This window comes from Girardinichthys multiradiatus, chromosome 9 (genome assembly GCF_021462225.1).
Source record: "Girardinichthys multiradiatus isolate DD_20200921_A chromosome 9, DD_fGirMul_XY1, whole genome shotgun sequence".
In the NCBI taxonomy this organism is placed as follows: Eukaryota; Metazoa; Chordata; class Actinopteri; order Cyprinodontiformes; family Goodeidae; genus Girardinichthys; species Girardinichthys multiradiatus.
In genome coordinates this window covers 31,595,231-31,611,809 of record NC_061802.1, presented here as the reverse complement: position 1 = coordinate 31,611,809, position 16,579 = coordinate 31,595,231, and the positions used below count along the sequence as shown (strand labels likewise).

At 38.9% G+C, this 16,579-nt stretch overlaps 1 protein-coding gene across 2 annotated transcripts; it reads right to left on the bottom strand.

Moving 5' to 3' along the window:
- Nucleotides 1-1,449: 1,449 nt before the first annotated feature.
- pias4a (protein inhibitor of activated STAT, 4a) lies at nucleotides 1,450-15,410 on the bottom strand. Of its 2 annotated transcripts, none has more exons than XM_047375526.1 (11): nucleotides 15,348-15,410; nucleotides 12,055-12,436; nucleotides 11,870-11,954; nucleotides 11,737-11,778; nucleotides 11,491-11,581; nucleotides 9,467-9,595; nucleotides 8,694-8,799; nucleotides 8,522-8,595; nucleotides 8,264-8,424; nucleotides 6,068-6,219; nucleotides 1,450-4,466 (listed from the first exon to the last, which is right to left on the bottom strand). In XM_047375526.1, exons 1-11 carry the CDS (start codon nucleotides 15,372-15,374, stop codon nucleotides 4,192-4,194), a joined length of 1,524 nt encoding a protein of 507 aa, XP_047231482.1. In that variant the 5' UTR covers nucleotides 15,375-15,410; the 3' UTR covers nucleotides 1,450-4,191. The 2 variants fall into 2 exon arrangements, with proteins under 2 accessions (XP_047231482.1, XP_047231483.1); XM_047375527.1 differs by lacking the exon at nucleotides 15,348-15,410 and adding an exon at nucleotides 15,042-15,280.
- Between the last annotated feature and the right edge of the window lie 1,169 nt (nucleotides 15,411-16,579).

Sequence of the window (16,579 nt, the reverse complement as noted above, 5' to 3'; positions counted from 1 at the left end):
ACCTTTCAGATAATCCAATCAGTTTTAGTTTGAGACAAAAATAATCAAAATAAATAAAATAAAAATAAAAAAGGCTGTTTTGAAATGCTTTTATTTAAAAAAGCTACACAATCTAATGTGGCCCAAGAAAGTAATCATTATTCCAGTAAAATCCTGAATTAAGCGTGAATAACTACATTTTTTGGAATAATTACCTCACTTTTACTAGACACATTCAGGCCTGATTACTGGCAGACCTGTAGAATCAAGAAGTCACTTGAAACAGAACCTGTCTGACAGCATGAAGCAGGTCAAAATATATCAAAGAGCAACACATCCCAGTCTATAGAAATTTAAGATCAGATCATTACCTTTTCCAGACTGGTGGCTGTCAACAGTCTGGAAGAGCTTACAGAGGGGGCTGTTTAGGGTCAAGCCACAGCACCTGAGTTGATCTCTAGCCACCCCCAAATCTTAATATTGTCCAATGCTTTTTTAGCCATTTAAAGAGATCTGCTTGAGTGCATTGGGTCACTGTCCTGTTGAATAACCCAAATGGACTTGAGTTTAAGGTCAGAAATGGATGCTTCTTCAGGATTTTCTGCAAGAACAGAATTCATGGTTCCATCAAGCCATCCGAGGCCTTACCCAGGACAACGGCCACAGACGATCACAACACCAGATCTGACAGTTGGTATAATAGTCTTTTTCCTGAAATGCTGTGTTAGTTTTAAAACAGATGTGAGAAAATGCTCACCTTTCAAAAAGTTCCACTTTTTTCTTTCCCGTACACATTTATTTTTTATTTTTCAGGTAGGTATTTTTAGGGCAACTCAGCTTTTAAAGTATAATTGTTTTGGACAAACAAAAGCTGGCTAAATCGTCAAATCTAAAAGTTCTACTGAATTCAAAGCAGAAATAGTCAGATGACCCAAACTAGTCGGGTCGCGGAAAGGAGCCGGAAGTCCCACCACTTACGTCAGTACATTTAAAGCACATTACTGCCTCCCTCTGGCAACAGCGGGGAAGTAGGTGCTTTACATTTACAATCCAAGTTTAGTACTTCATTACTGGCGCTGTCATAGTGGATGGAAGACCCATTCCAGAACAGAGGGACAATGGAGGGGAAGGGAAAATGATTCATGCTTTTCAGCATTGTTTACAAACATCTGGAAAGTGTGCCATGAATTTGTGCTGCGCCTCTTGTAATCAAACTATTGAATATAACCCACTATAACCATCAGCCTTCAGAAGTAGTAAAGAAAGCCAACATCGGAGTAATCTATTCTCACTGTAAATGTAGCTGTTCTTTGGTCTCATTAAGACCAGATAGGTCAGGAAAAACCAGCCATGGAGAAATTGTAAATACTATTGCAAGCCACCAACTCATTAGTTATGGATATTAAAAATAAAAGTAAGGCATTCATGTTAATACATTCACAAGTTTTTTACAAATAACAACCAGACGCATTTCTTAAGAACTGATTTTAATTAATTCAACACATCAATAACAGCTGTTAGAATACGACCGTTTCCAATTTTACAGTTTCATCCTTGACAGGCAACAAACGTGTCCCCACATCTGTGCATTTGGTACAGAGAAAAAAACCCACCTTAGCCGGTCTTCTCGGTGCTCAGCGGCATTAGGAGTCCAGTGGCGCTGCACTCAACAGCTTCTTATTGTCTACTTGCCTAGAAGAACTCAAGGCAATTCAAGGCTTAATAAAATATTATTTAATTTTATTGTCTTAATAGGAACATATAAAAAAAAAAATTACATCATGGATTGTAAGCCTCTGCCGTGCTATCTTATGAATTTTTATATGAAGCATAGATGCCACTACAGAGAACAGAGCCTCAGCCGTCTCTAGCTTTCAAACTAAATGCAAACACTTAGTGGCTCAGTTCCACAGTAGCAACCCACACCACCTCGTCTTTTACCATAAGCCCACGAGAAGTCAGAGATCCCCCTCACAAAAAAACCCCCCCAAAAAAAAACAACCCAAAACAAAGCTCATTTTTAGGTGTGGATAAATTACAATTTCCAAGTTAAAGACCAGTATGAGAGCTCTCCATTATGCTTCAAAGCCCCTTTCATGGAACACCATGTTCAGTTTTACAGGCAAAGTGGCCATCGGTTTTGGGTGGATTACCAAAATATTAATCCATGATATCCATGTCCCATGCAGTTAAGGTTAGGAGGGAAAAATGGAAGACAAGATCTGAATTAATTAGGTTCTCAAGTCATCTGCTCAGAGGATGCACCAGCTTCGGAGGCCCCAAATCATTGTGTAAATGCAGTGCATCTGAACAAGGCAAAAAGAAAACCAAAAGATCAATCTGTTTAAACTGAAACTAAAGGAAAGCACACCCTGCAGAACTGGACCGAACAGAACCGCCACAAAGCGAAGCAGGACTGCTGCTCTTGCAGACTCCTTTTCTGATTCCTAGAGTAATATTATAGGAGGACTGGTTTGAAAGTCTCTGTTTAATACTCGCTACACAAGAGTCTTTTAAACAAAAAAAAGATTTCAAAGTATTACATGAAAGCAGATCTCTAGTAACACTTTTTTACACATGAAATAAATCGGCAGCCTGCATATCTAGACCGAGTGTCTTTATCTGGGAGGCAGGCATCAAATATTTACACTAGTGCAGACTCGGAGTCTTGAGAATGCAGCAAATAAGGTCTGATTATACTCCAGCTAATAGTTACAACCTCATGTAGGATAACAGCCTGAGAGAGAGGGGTGGGGCAGGAGGAAGCAGCTGTCCGATTCAAACAGGATCCTCTGTGTCCAGATCAGGGAGGTGAAGCTTTGATCCAGCTAGCGTTCTTCATCTAAAGAAGTAGAGCCACCAACCCTGAAGGTATTGGTTGCAAACAGCAAAACCCCTGCAAGTGCAGATGCCGCTGCAAGTAACAGCAAAAGCTCAAGCTAAATGTTATGCAACTAACCAGTAACTGTAAAACAAATAAAAAATAAAACTCAAATAAATAATTCCAATCCAAGCCCAAAGGTTATCAGCACTTCAACACCCCGTCCTGTTACTTTTTCTGATGTAAAACTTTCAGCATGAATCCAATAAAACACCAAACTGAGCTCTGGCCTTCTGACTTCCTCTAATGGCCATAAAAAATAAGGGGAACAAATCTCTGCCACTTAAAAAAAACAACAGAAAGGCATCAAAAGCCCATAACCAGCGACTGTTTCTGCTTTGGAACAGTACCAGTACAGTCATTTTGATGTATAATTTGTAATACCCAAACATATTTAACAAATTCTTAATATTAGCCATTTGTTTTTGCAGAGCAGCATTATTTCTCTTACAAATCTTAGCTTGGTTTATAACCACCATTAACCTGCTATCAAGTGGGCTTCATTGTTGCTGCCGAGGGAACAGGTCTGCATGGAGCAAAGGAAATAAACTCTTAAGGCAAGAAAAAAAGATCTCCAGTGTAAAATTGGATTTAGAAACTCTCAAACATCCACTTCTTTCAAACCAACTTCCTGGCCAGTCTGCTAAGTGTTTAATGACTGAGGTAGGTTCTCTTTAGGACAAAATAACTATTGAAAGCCGACGAGGTGTCCAAAACTAATGAAAACTCAAGGTTTCAAATCAATCCATCAAAGATTCCCAGGGTTTGTAAAGTATTTTTTTTCTTTGTACTTCAAAATTTTCATGCCTTATTTTGTTTTTTTTTTCTCCCCTTTCATCCAAAAGCTACTGAGAAGCCTCTGTTTTCAAACTGCAAGTTCCTAAACAATGTGACAAAAACCAGATGCAAACACTGAACGCCCACAGTTAAAGGAGCCAGTAAGTTCGAGTCTATACAAAGAGATGGTGAGAAAGGAGGAGTCTAAAAAGAGAGGGGGAAAAACGACTGAGGTGGAGGTTGGTGCTCAATCCAGTCAGTGTTTCTAGGACGGCACAGATGCTCACTGCAAGGTGGTGCCATGGCAAACAGAGCTGCCTTCAGAGATGTGCAGAACAAAGAGGACTCCTGCTCACAGTCACTGACAGACATGTTTGAGTTTTTTGTTTTGTCTGAAATCAAACTAGAGCTGCTAAAAGGCTCCGATGCTCTGGGATCAGAGAGAGCCGTTGCATCTAGAGGGTTACTGTGTTCCTGTCCTCAAAATTTTAAGCCCCCTTCCTGCCATCTGTGTCTCCGTGTGCCAGTCTGTGAGGAGGGACAGAGCTGCGGGGTCAGTATGCTGTGACCAGGTCCTTGTCGTAGTTGTATCGGCCCCTTTTGGGGGCGGGACTGTCGGCGCTGTCCTCTGTGTCATCACTGTCCCCTCCAGCCCCGCCCCCTTCCTCCTCTGAGGAGGAGTCCAGAGTCAGATCTACCACTACCCCTCCTCCCGGCGCCGCTGCAGGTCCTCCTGTGACCCCAGACATCCCCACAGAACCGCTTCCGGACCTACCGGACAGACTGGTGCTGCTGTGGGCCGGCGAATGTCCGTTTGCTTCAGGAATGCCTGAGAAAAGAACTCAGATTTTATTAGATGCAGAGAAAAAGGGTATACAGTGCTTTTAAAAGTTTTTATAATCCTGAAAACTTTCTCACATATACTTCAAATGTATTTTATTCAGATTTCACGTGACATACCAGCACAAAGTAGTGCATCATTGTAGAGAGACACATGGTTGTCTAAAAGTTAAACTGTGTTTTATACATTTGCATTCAGTTCCCCAGTGTCAATACTTTGCAGAACCACCTGCAATTACAGCTGCAAGCCTGTCAAGGGTAAGCCTCTAACAGCTTTGTACATATAGAGACTGAAATATTAGCCCGGTCTTCTTCAAAAAACAGTTCAAGCACATCTATTGCTTGCTTGGGCTCCTTTTGCATGAAATACTGCATCGATGCGGTGTGACATGGAAGTGATCAGCCTGTATTTCTCCTGAGGTGTAATAGGAGTCCAGCTTGCTGTGATAGAGGCCTTCAGGTCATCTAGATGGATTGGTGGGCCTGGTGTCTCTCATCTTCCTCTTGACAATACTCCATATATTTTCTAAGTCAGACCAGTTTGCTGACCAATCAAGCACAGGAACATCATGGTTACTGGACCAGCTTTTGGCACCTTTGCCAGTATGTGCAGGTGTGAAGTCCTGCTGGAAAATAATATCAGCATCTCCAAAAAGCTTGTCAGTATAAGGAAGCATAAAGTGCTCTAAAATGTCCTAGTAGATGTCTTTGTTGACTATGGACTTTAGAAAACTATGGGCCTAAGAAAACACAGTGGACTTGGCCCAACAGATGACATGGTACCCTAAATAACCACTGACTGTGGAAACGTCACACTGGACTTTAAGCAACATGGATTCAATGCCTCTCCACTCTTCCTCTAGGTTCTGGGACCCGGGTTTCCAAATGAAATACAAACTATATTTTCAACAGAGAGGAAGATTTTGCATCATTGAGCAACGGTCCATTTTTTTCTCTCCTTAGTCCAGATAAGATGCTTCTGAAGTTGTCTCTGGTTCAGCAGTGGCTTGACACGATGCATCTGTAGGATATGTTTGTGTGTAGTGACCCCCTCAAGTTATTAAATGGATTTAGCTTTTTTGTTTGCACCTTTTCCTACAAAATTTTTTCCTTCCAATCATTTTCTAGGATTATGTTATTACTTTTACACAAAATGTTCTGAGACAAGGCATTTAAGCATTTCATTATCATCAAAATTACAACAAATACAGGCTCGACATATTTCACTCTGTGTGGTGAATATATATATATATAAAACCTATGAGTTTCACTTTTGGAAATGAGTGACAAAAACTTTTTCGCGATATTCCAGTTTGTTTTAGCTGTACTTGTAGTTGACAAATTCTCCCACCTGAGCTGTGGATCTCTGCAGCTCCACCAGAGTTAACATTGGGAAAGCCTAGTCTTTTACTTTACAATTATTTGCTATTTAGTGCTGTCATTGCCTACTATCCTAATAGAATACCATGCAGTACAGTGGCTGTAATACAACAAAATGTGAAAAAGTTCATTGGTATGAATACTTTTACAAGGCACTGCATGCAAACATTTAGAATGAAAGGGCACGGAAGAACAGGGTTAGTTACGTACATATATCAACAACAGGGTACTCTGGTGTGTTGCTTCGTTCCCTTTCCCTGTCCTTCTCCTTGTCATCTCTGATTGGTCGCCAGGAACCGTCTGTTAGGTACTCTATCTCCTCGATGTCCTCACTCGTCTCTTTGAGAATCTCGGATAATAACCTGAAACAGACGGAGCCGGTGTGAAGCACCTCATAAAACACGCTACATACATAAAAAGAGCTCCAACTCAGATACAAGCAACAAGAAGGGCTACACATTTACTTCCTTTGTGTTTCCTCCAAGCTTTCCCATTTAAAAATGTCTAACCATCATAACATAAAACAAGCTACAATGAATCCAACCCATTTATCTGTCGATGGAAAATTTCATCCTAGATACCTGTGAGATCTTCGGTTGGAAAAAAAGATGTCTTCAAAACGTTAAAAGATGGGGACTTTCCAAGCTAGTTCCAAGGAATGCAAAAACACCTCACAGCCAAAATGTAGCACAATGCTTTCAGTCTCTGAGAAAGCAAAGAAGAGCCGCTAAAGCGGCTAGAATCTGCAGGACATTACATGCCCAAAACTGAAGTGGATCAAAAGATTTGTTAAATTATATTTTTTTTATGAGCTTATTTTCTTACATTCTTACCACTGAACTGATACCTTACCAATGAAACGTTCAGGCGAATTTAGAAACGCTGCTGCCAGATAAATGGGACTGTGGAGAAAAAGTTTTGGTCCACCTTGTTTGAAGGGGGGGGGGGAGGTTAGCGAACACATTTCCCGTATTTTACCCGACTACTGTAAAACAGTAATCATGTTTTCACGTAATCCAATTCAATTCAGGCCAAGCTACAGCTTGTCTGACAGATAGCCTCATATTTGACACTAAGACACTTTGGTATTGAAAGTATTTCCTGGCTGACTCCATGCCTGCCAGGTGTCCAGGTCTTGGGGTTGTAAAACAAGCCCAAATCACCAGCTCTCCACCGCCTTGCTTGACAGATGGTTAAAGTGCTTTTTGTTCTGAAATGTTGCTGTACTCACCGGCCAACCATCCCTAGTTTAATCTTCTTTGCTAAATGACATTATTAATAAAATCTGTGAATTGTTTGGGTTATGGTTGGGTATCTCTGCATTATGGGCAATAGCAGCAAACACCAAGTCGGTAGGAATCGATTCACCTCCTAATGACTCACTCCAGTTTATAGTTTCCAAACCACAGAATATGATGTAAGATGATAAATTGACGAAAGGAACTGAATGAGAAAACAAATAAATTATAAAAACGACGGTTGTATTAAAATTCCAGTACAATGAGTCTCAGTGTGATATAAAATATCTCCCATGCAAACGATGAGTTCAGCCTTTCATTAACGTGAATCGTTGGTTGAACGGTTTTACGTTACAGTTAATTAGTTACAGTTAATTACAAATAACGGTTGTCCGACGTTGCATTAAGATCTGGGGACAATAAAATGATGGAGGTTCGATATGAACTTGTAAAGTTTTAGAAGTATATTCTATATAAAACTTTGTTAAACCATGTAATTAAATAATCACGATTTTTTGTTCTATTTACAAGGAATTAAAGAGACTATTGAAGCCAAATAAATCTGTTTTCATATTAATGGAAATTCAAGAAAAAGATAACCTGCTTTAAAAGTAAACAGTTTGCAGAGAATAAGAAAATTAGTCATTCTGTTGTATAGATTCTGTGCAGAAATACAGACAACAGTGCATAAACCTCTGCAGAATAATTGTATTCTTAATCAAGAACATTGTTCTTTTTTATTTTATTTCAGTTCAAACTTATTAAGACCTAAACTTGAGGGGTTTCAGAGCCACATGTGGGCTGTAGACATGTACTAAGCTGTACAGTTTGAACCAATAGGAAAATATAACTTCAATAGCCACCGTTCAACCCAAAAACGGCAGCACTAAGATTGTTTTAGGAAAAATATTGCAGATTTAAACAAGTTTACATGAAAATGTAAAAACTTGCACAGTAAGGACCAATTTATACAATTTATCAGCAGAAAAAAATGATTTGGGGTTTAGTTCTTCTTTAAATCTTTAAGTCTACCCAGATTACCTGAGCAGTCCTGTTTAGTGGATATAAAGAGAAGAACAGGGATGCTGCAGCTTTAATAAGCTGGTCTAAATTTATGTAGATTGTCAGAGATTGTGCTAGGGAGGAAAGACTGAGCATGTTCCCTTACCCATCGATTGTGAGCAGTTCAAATGGAGCTGGCTTGTCGCACACGGGGCAGGTCCATGTAGGCTTCTTCTCATTCATCTGCAGGAAGAAAACTGCGTCGAAACACTGAAGGTGGGCGCAGGTTAAAACTCGGCATGGCACACCGAGCCGCATCTTCACCAGCTGGGTGTTGAAAGAGGATAAGGATGGTGCAAATTAAACAACTTTTTGAAACCTAAAATCCCTTAACATACGTGATTAATTTTCTTGTTGTACTTACTGGACAGATTAAAGAAACTCTGAGGCCTGTGGTTGCAATTTCACTCTCTGGATCAAAGCGAAGCTTATCTTGGACTGGTGGTAAATAGTAGAAAAATATTTAAAATCCAATGAGGCAGAAACTCTTAAATACCAAAAGTCATTTTTATGAAATCTGCACGTTTTCCACTTACTGCGTTCACGACAGCGCTCTGCGCTCTCGACCGAGCACAGCTTCAGCCGGTTGAAAAGGTCTGCTGCTGTGAAGACCCTCACCAAATACACCGCCACAGAGTAACGCTGAAAACACAGATTTACAACCTCAGCTTTCAAGACGTCCGCCACCAAAAACTACGCACAGACAGCAGTCAGATGTCAAACAAAACTTGGCTTTTTGTGTTTGACAAAGGTATTCAAAGATAAAAGTAGAACTACCCAGATTGAGACAAGATGATGTTGCTTTTATTACAGGAGGCACGCTTTTATTATTTCACATTTTTAAATATATTCTACATATTTTAATATACATTTTTTGAAATATTAAGAAAATTGTAAAAGTAAATGCGTGCCACTTGTGCAGAAAAACAAGCAAAAAAGACAAAGTAAAATCCTAACTCCTCTTTTAGGAAAACAAACCTCTGCACTCAGACCTACTAGGTGGGTTGTGCAATAAAAGGTTTAGGCTAAAAACAAAATGGATGGTGTGTTTCAAACAAAACAAGGTAATAAAAAGTAATGGAGCAGTTGTTCTATTAAACCTTTTCTAATTAAGAGGATGGATAGATCTGTTTTTCTGCAGATCACCTGGAAGCCAACTACAAGATGGAATCTAAAAAGGGTTTTATGACACAACAGTTAAGAACCTACAAGTCCCAGCATGCTTGGTGCACTATGGATTCCGTTAGATTTGCTCTCCTGCTGCGCTTGCTGTGACATGCAGATAAGAGATGCAGCATCTGAGTCTGACCTTGCCAAAGTTCCCCCAGGTGATGGCGGCTCTGTTGGGGACGCTTGAGAGATGCAACCAGGGAGTGATATTTATGGGACGACAAGGACGACGAGGTTCAACTCCAGGCTTGTTAGAGGGGTAATATCCCTGCGCGCGCGCACACACACACACACACACACACACACACACACACAGAGAGAGAAAGAGTGGAAAATAACATATTTAGGCTCACGTTCAATCAGAATTGTTTGCAATAAAACAATTTAAAAAGAGCAAATCTTAAACATATTTGACCTAAATCTGAAGAAATTGAACATTTTTGAAGTACTGATGCATAAATCTCTTTAATTAAAGCATTTTAATTTTCAAAAGGCATTCTCACAGATGGCTGACTGGCCATTTTATTATGCACACCTATTCTATTGCTTGAGAACACAAAAAAGCGAATCAGCCAATCACATGGCAGCAACTGGATGCATTTAAAGGAACGCTTGATGAAGTTAAACTAAGCAGTTGTTGGTGCCAGACGGGCAACAGCAGAAAAACATGTAATGGCGATACTATTGTTGAAAATGGCAATGACAAAAACAATTATAATTAAACACATTTTCTATCATCACAATCTCTGAGCTTTAGCATCTCAGCCAATTAAAAATATATATCTGACATTGGCATTAATGGCAGTTAGAGACCTTCTACTTCACCAAATATATTATTGCTATGCAGAGTCTGGATGCATGGCTCTTGAAAAACGGTATCCATCCCGAAATTATCTCAACATTGATAGTGCAATGACGATTGCCATTTGATATATTAGGCAGCTCTACTACTAAACTACTGAGATTCTCAAGCACAGCCAGTCTGGTTTTGAATAAATGTCAGAGCAACGAGAGGATTTCCAGTTAGCAGCAGTTGTGCGGAGGTGCAGTACAGACCAAAAGTTTGGACACACCTTCTCATTGAAAGAGTTTTCTTTATTTTCATGACTATGAATATTGTAGCTTCATTTCAGGTGACTACCTCTTGAAGCTCATCAACAGAATGCCAAGAGTGTGTGGAGCAGTAATCAAAGCAAAAGGTGGCTACTTTGAAGAACCTAGAATATAAGACATATTTTCAGTTGTTTCACACTTTTTTGTTCAGTATATAATTCCACATGTGTTAATTCATAGTTTTGATGCCTTCAGTATGAAGCTACAATATTCATAGTCATGAAATTAAAGACAACTCTTTGAATGAGAAGGTGTGTCCAAACTTTTGGTCTGTACTGTAAATGCTTCGTTGATTTCAGAGAAGAATGAGCAAACTGGTCCAAGATGACAGAAAGGCAACAGTATCTCATAACCACTTGTTTTAACGATTCTGGTGTAATGGTTTGGAGAATATTTTCTTGGGACACTTTTATGTTTTTTAACACAACTTAACATTGTTGAAACGGCACCGTGTAACTGCGCATTATTAAAGACTATGTCCGTCACTCATAAAGCTCAAATAATCCCAAACTGGTTTGTGTGCTCCAGCACTCTGCAAAGCCACCAGATGTTAATCCAACAGAACAACTTTGGGATATAGTAATAAAGGAGATTTATATCATGGATGTGCAGCTAACAAATCTGCATCAACAGTGTGAAGCTATCATGTGAATATTGACCAAAATCTGTACGTATAAATTTATCTAAGACCTCACTGAAGCTATGACACCAAAAAATAGGTCAGTTCTGACGGCAAAAGGGAAATTCAGGAATATATAAACAGAATTTTGGGAAAAAATAATAATAAAAATACTTTTTTATTTGAATAGATGCAGTATATTTCTAAACTCAATCAGTAATCTTGACCAAACTGATCATTATTATGGTTTTCTCCATAACTGAGCTAACCTGACCCAGGCTGGAGTCAAACCTGGCCTGTTGTATTATAAGATCAGCCTTAATACACAGAGGTCACGATTTACCAGTAAATAACAGTAAACGGTTAAAAGTATGAAGAGCTTTAGTTTGCTTTCCTGAAACACCAGCATGTATCAGAGTGAATCAACCTACGGGCACATGACAGTAGGACTGGTTGACTTTGACAGCAATGTTGGGGGGATACTGGTCCTCCTGAACACCGATAGGGTCTGAGTAACAGATTCTGCATGACAGAGAAAGTACATCAGTATGAATGACCATCTAAGGAAATCAGGGTTTAAAAAAACTAAACAAACAAATAAATCGAGCAAGAAAAAAAAAAGAAAAGAAAAAAACGAAACCTAAACTAAATGTACGATAAAATATCTGGAAACTCACCTGAGGACCACTTGGACTGATCGGATCCCTGGACGAAGCTCACTGGATAGACACACAATTTAAATTAAACATACTTGTAAAAGCAAGCAGTTTAGAAAATTGCAAATCTAACAGGACATCACTGAGTTATCACCTTGCATTTCGGATCTGGTCTGCTTGGCTTGGTGTTAACTCAAAGATGCACTGACTGTCCTGTAATTTCTCACTGTTGTGGGCAACTGTAAAAACAAAGGTACACACAAATCAACAAAAAAAGAAGCACGAAGAACAAATACAAAAGAAATTAAACCTAAATGTATGCACTCGGTTTGCACTCACTTAGCTCTGTTGGTGGCAGAAGTGTCTCTAAGGTTTGGTAGAAGGGCAGAGGGACCAGCCTGACCTCTGCTGCAGGTGCATGGAGCGGTTTGGAAATCCCGTTGAGGTAGTCTGCGCCCTGTGAGGTCAATGACGGGGAGGAGCTGAGGGAGGAGTACGCCACTGGGACGCCCTCTGGACGTCGCGCCGGCAGCCAAGCAGCTGATTTGGGGAAACGCGACTCGTAAAGCTGCCGGACATTCTTCAAGAGCTCCGGACTGTACTCGGTCTGCACTAGCCTCAGCGCACGCCCCACAAGGTCCTGCTTCAGACCACTTTTGCTGCGACCCATTGAGGCCAGCAGCGTCTGTAGGTCTGAGACCCGGAAACTTTTCACCATGTTCTAAAGGGAAGACGAGACAAAACCATAAAAAGCTCATTAAGGTGGCAATTTACGTTTACAAATGGGGAAAATTAATTAAGAACACCATAAAGCATCACGAACTTTGATCTCCAAGTCCTAACTAAACATAACAACGTTGTTGTAGGGTGCACAAACGTGGTCCAACACAGAACTAATGGGAAGCACGATCACTTTGATGGAAACATGCGTTTTTTAAAAATTTTAATAAATACTATCACTGGACCACATTAAGGTATCTCAATAGCATCACACAGGAGGACTTTTGCATCTTTTTGAGACAACGGCCAAAATGGTCTGACATGAAAATTCATATGCGAGACATGCGGTTTTAATGCAGAGCTTACTTTTTTTTTTTAATTCATACAAATGTATGATCAAATTATTTAAAAAAAAATGTTGTTTCTGAAGTTTATTTTGAACTTGGTTGAATTGTTAATAAAACTGTTCTGGTTATCAGGCAAAAACAATACCTTTGCACCATGTGCAACTGTGGGGCAGTAGCGTTTTTTAATTCTTATAAACATTGTTTTATATTTACAGTATGAAGAAAAATGAAAAACAGCTCCTTTGATGCAAAAGTCAAGTTTGATGTAAACATTGTATACTTTATTGAACTCGAACAATTTATCCACCTGCTGCAAAGACTAAAACCTTTTTCTTTTCCCAAACGCACATCTTTGTATTTTTGCACTTCTCTTTCTTGAAAATATGTTTTTCCCCTTACATGCTAGTTTAAAGGTCTGCAAGTTAGACATAGGAATAGTCACCACAACATTGTGTAAATCTGCTCAAAGTTCATATACATATTTAAAAAGCCTGGACAGACCACGGGAGAACCATGCATTCAAAAAAAGCTAAATCCCTAATCATTAGATATCCTTCTGGGCAGATTTTCTCGATGCCTTCTAGGCACCCTGTTTATGTTTCCTCATCAAAAACGAACAGGTGTTCAAATGTATTTATCCCTTCAGGCACGGGACTAATAAATGTATTTGATGCTTGTTGATCCTACATGCTACGCCCATTGAAGGCAGCCAGAATGCTGCTGCTGAGATCACAATGTGTGAGATTTATTTATATGTCTGGGGACCGTAAAATGTGAACAGGATGCTCTTAAAGAGACTAATAAAGGTTTCCGATTCTCATAAAGAATGAAGGGCCACAAGGTGCATATACCGCTAAATCAAATTAAGGATAAGCAACATGAGAAATCAGTTATTATTCATTTGTAAATTAAAAATCAAACTTTTATCAACTTGAGAGCCCCTTAAAAAAATATGCAATGTATTAATCAGCTTTGGCAAACATGCTTTTTTAAAAATGTAGTTCAGGTATGCTATTATCAGCAAGTCAATTAATTGGAGCTCCTTTCCGAGCTCCAATTATTTGATTTGTGATTATGCTACTGGCTGTGCTGTCTCCTCAACAACAATGTAAACCTACCCAAAATATTGTGTCTTTTTTCTTTTATTCTTCCTGTTAGCAACACAGCGGGGGGGTTATGTTGCTCCAGTTTGGCCAAACAAGACAGGATCTAACTCACCCGAAGAGAAGCTTTTAAAACCAACCAAATAGTCTGTACGTTCATGTTATCAACTATCTATAAGGCAGACATCACTTTTTTGAAATATGAGCATCTTCTTATTAGCCGCACAATTTCCATGCAAAACTGGAAACATTTTTTTTCCTCTAAGTTTTAAAATGTATTCAATTTTACTAAAAGAAGAATGCAAGCACAATGCCTTCTTGCTTCAAGGCAGAATATTCTGTGTAACCATTTTATAGGTTAAAATACAACACTACAGAAAACAGCATGAATAAAATGCCTATTAAAAATCAACAAACTGCCATTTATTCAGACCATTAAAAAGTCAGAACATTTAAACATAAGTAGGTAAACCTTTCAAGGCAATATCTAAAAAAAACCATTTTAAATTAAAGCTTTTACTGTTGGTGGTTCTGATTCACAAGGTTTTAGCAGGTTTTAAATGTAAACTGGGGAATAAAGTATCCTATAACAGCTGCTTTTAATACGCTGCAGATCTATTTTAAATCTTAGAAATATGAGGTGTGTATAAATTCAACGTTTTTTCATTTCATCAGAACAACTGTTTTGTTTTGACATCCAATGCTACTAGAAAATGTTCCCGAACCTATTATAAGGTCGTGATTACCTATAGTGATAGTTCTCGTTTGTTGATCTCATAGTGTGATAAACATGTCAGCAGAGAACACGGAACATTAGACCAAAATAAACAGCCTAACGGAGCATGTCTATTCAAAGTAGCATCAAGCGCGACTAAAACACTGTTTTCAACCTGACATGCTACTGCTTTGTCTGCCAGTGTTCTCTTGGACACGAGTGGACGACTGCTTTACGCCTAGATTGAAAAAGGCACAATTCGGTTGTTCTTTGCTTTCTTTTAGAAAGCAAAGTGCTCAGCATCAATAGCGTGGCAGTCAGGGGGTCTGCCTCTCTAGAGACTAGCCTGTCAGCATTCAATCATTTTGACAGGTGGTCGGCTCTAAAAACCAAGAAGTTAACTAATAAATAAATATAAATATATATAAATATTTATATTACCAATGAGGTCTTATGAAGTATGTGTATCTTTGAAGTGTAGTCTCATTCATTATCGGTTCCTTCCAGACACAGCATGATGCTAACTCAACCAAGCACTTGCCTGGTTAACATAACCTAGCAGGCTAGCTTTGTTAGCCCCACAAGCTAGTTTTTTTCGTCGTGGTTTCGGTACGCCAAATTTGTAGAAATGTATACACCTAAACATATCTATACGCGAGCCCCGGTTAACCCACAGCCGGAGTGACTTTCAGCTCATATTCCCGTGGCCGTTTCCCATCAAGCCAAAGCCGACCAAGCTTTACCTACCATCGCTTCCACCAGTTCGGCCGCCATCTTCACGTCGCAGTACCGCGAGAGTCACAAATGACGACAAGTCCTCCACCAATGAAAGGCCAAACCCCTTTGACAGGGGTGCGGTTTTACCCAATCAAAATGCACAATAAAAGAGCCACACTTGAAATAGGCGGGCTTATCGTGTTTTAAAGATACAGTACAACTTAAAACAAATACTCACAGGCAGGTCTCATTTTCCTCATTAGGCCTCAGTGTCAGTGAATTACACTGTGTTTCAAAGTGGTTGTAAATATATTATGTTCCAGTTTTATAATGTTGAGATATTTTGAACCCATGTATTTGGAACAGTTGAAATCCAAGCTGGATGAAAAGCACGGGCTGTCAAGTGGAAGGGGTAGCATGGTTCTTTGAAATCCCGTCCGAGCAAAAAACGCCGTTTCGGTTTTTGTGTACTGCCGTGAGAAGTGACAAAAGCTTTGTCTGAGGTACAATTAAGTAAAAACGACTAATAAAGCAAACCGCACATGCATCACTGTACAGACCAGTCAAATCCCATTTAAAGAAAATGCCATTATTGCAACACACGGTTCAAACATTTCTTATTATTGCAAATGGACACTTCCTTAGTAAATCCAGTCCTGATTTTCTGGTAGCTCTTCATATCATTGGAAATAGCCTCATGGAAAAACAGTCTGGGAATCTGCACTATCATGTTATGTATTGTAATATCTTTTATCTATCTTTTTTTTAATCTTTGGACCGTCAAAAAAATAGCTGGGATTTCAAAAGCGCAGTTGACTTTACTAATAAGAATCTTTGTCGATTCGTCATTTATAAGTAAAATTGGGAAATTTTGATTTTCTAGTCCAGCTTTTTGGTTTACAAAAACAGATCAGAATCACAATATGATTTCTAAACCATAGACTGTTTTTGTATATCTAATCTAAACAAATTATTTATGGTTCAGTATATTTTTATTTGTATAGCACAGATTCACAACAAATTATGACACTTAAAAAGATAAACAGGTCTAATTAATATCCAGAAATATATAATAAAATCAGACCAATACAATCCAGCTATAATTATATAGACAAATTCAAATTCAGTTTCATACAGTTTAAACCAGATTTTTGTACTAAAACACCCATAATAGTTTTTTTTATTACATTCTTCAAAGCCAGACGTTTACATACTCTAAAATTACTATACCTTCAAACAATTTGGGAAAGCCCAGATGATGA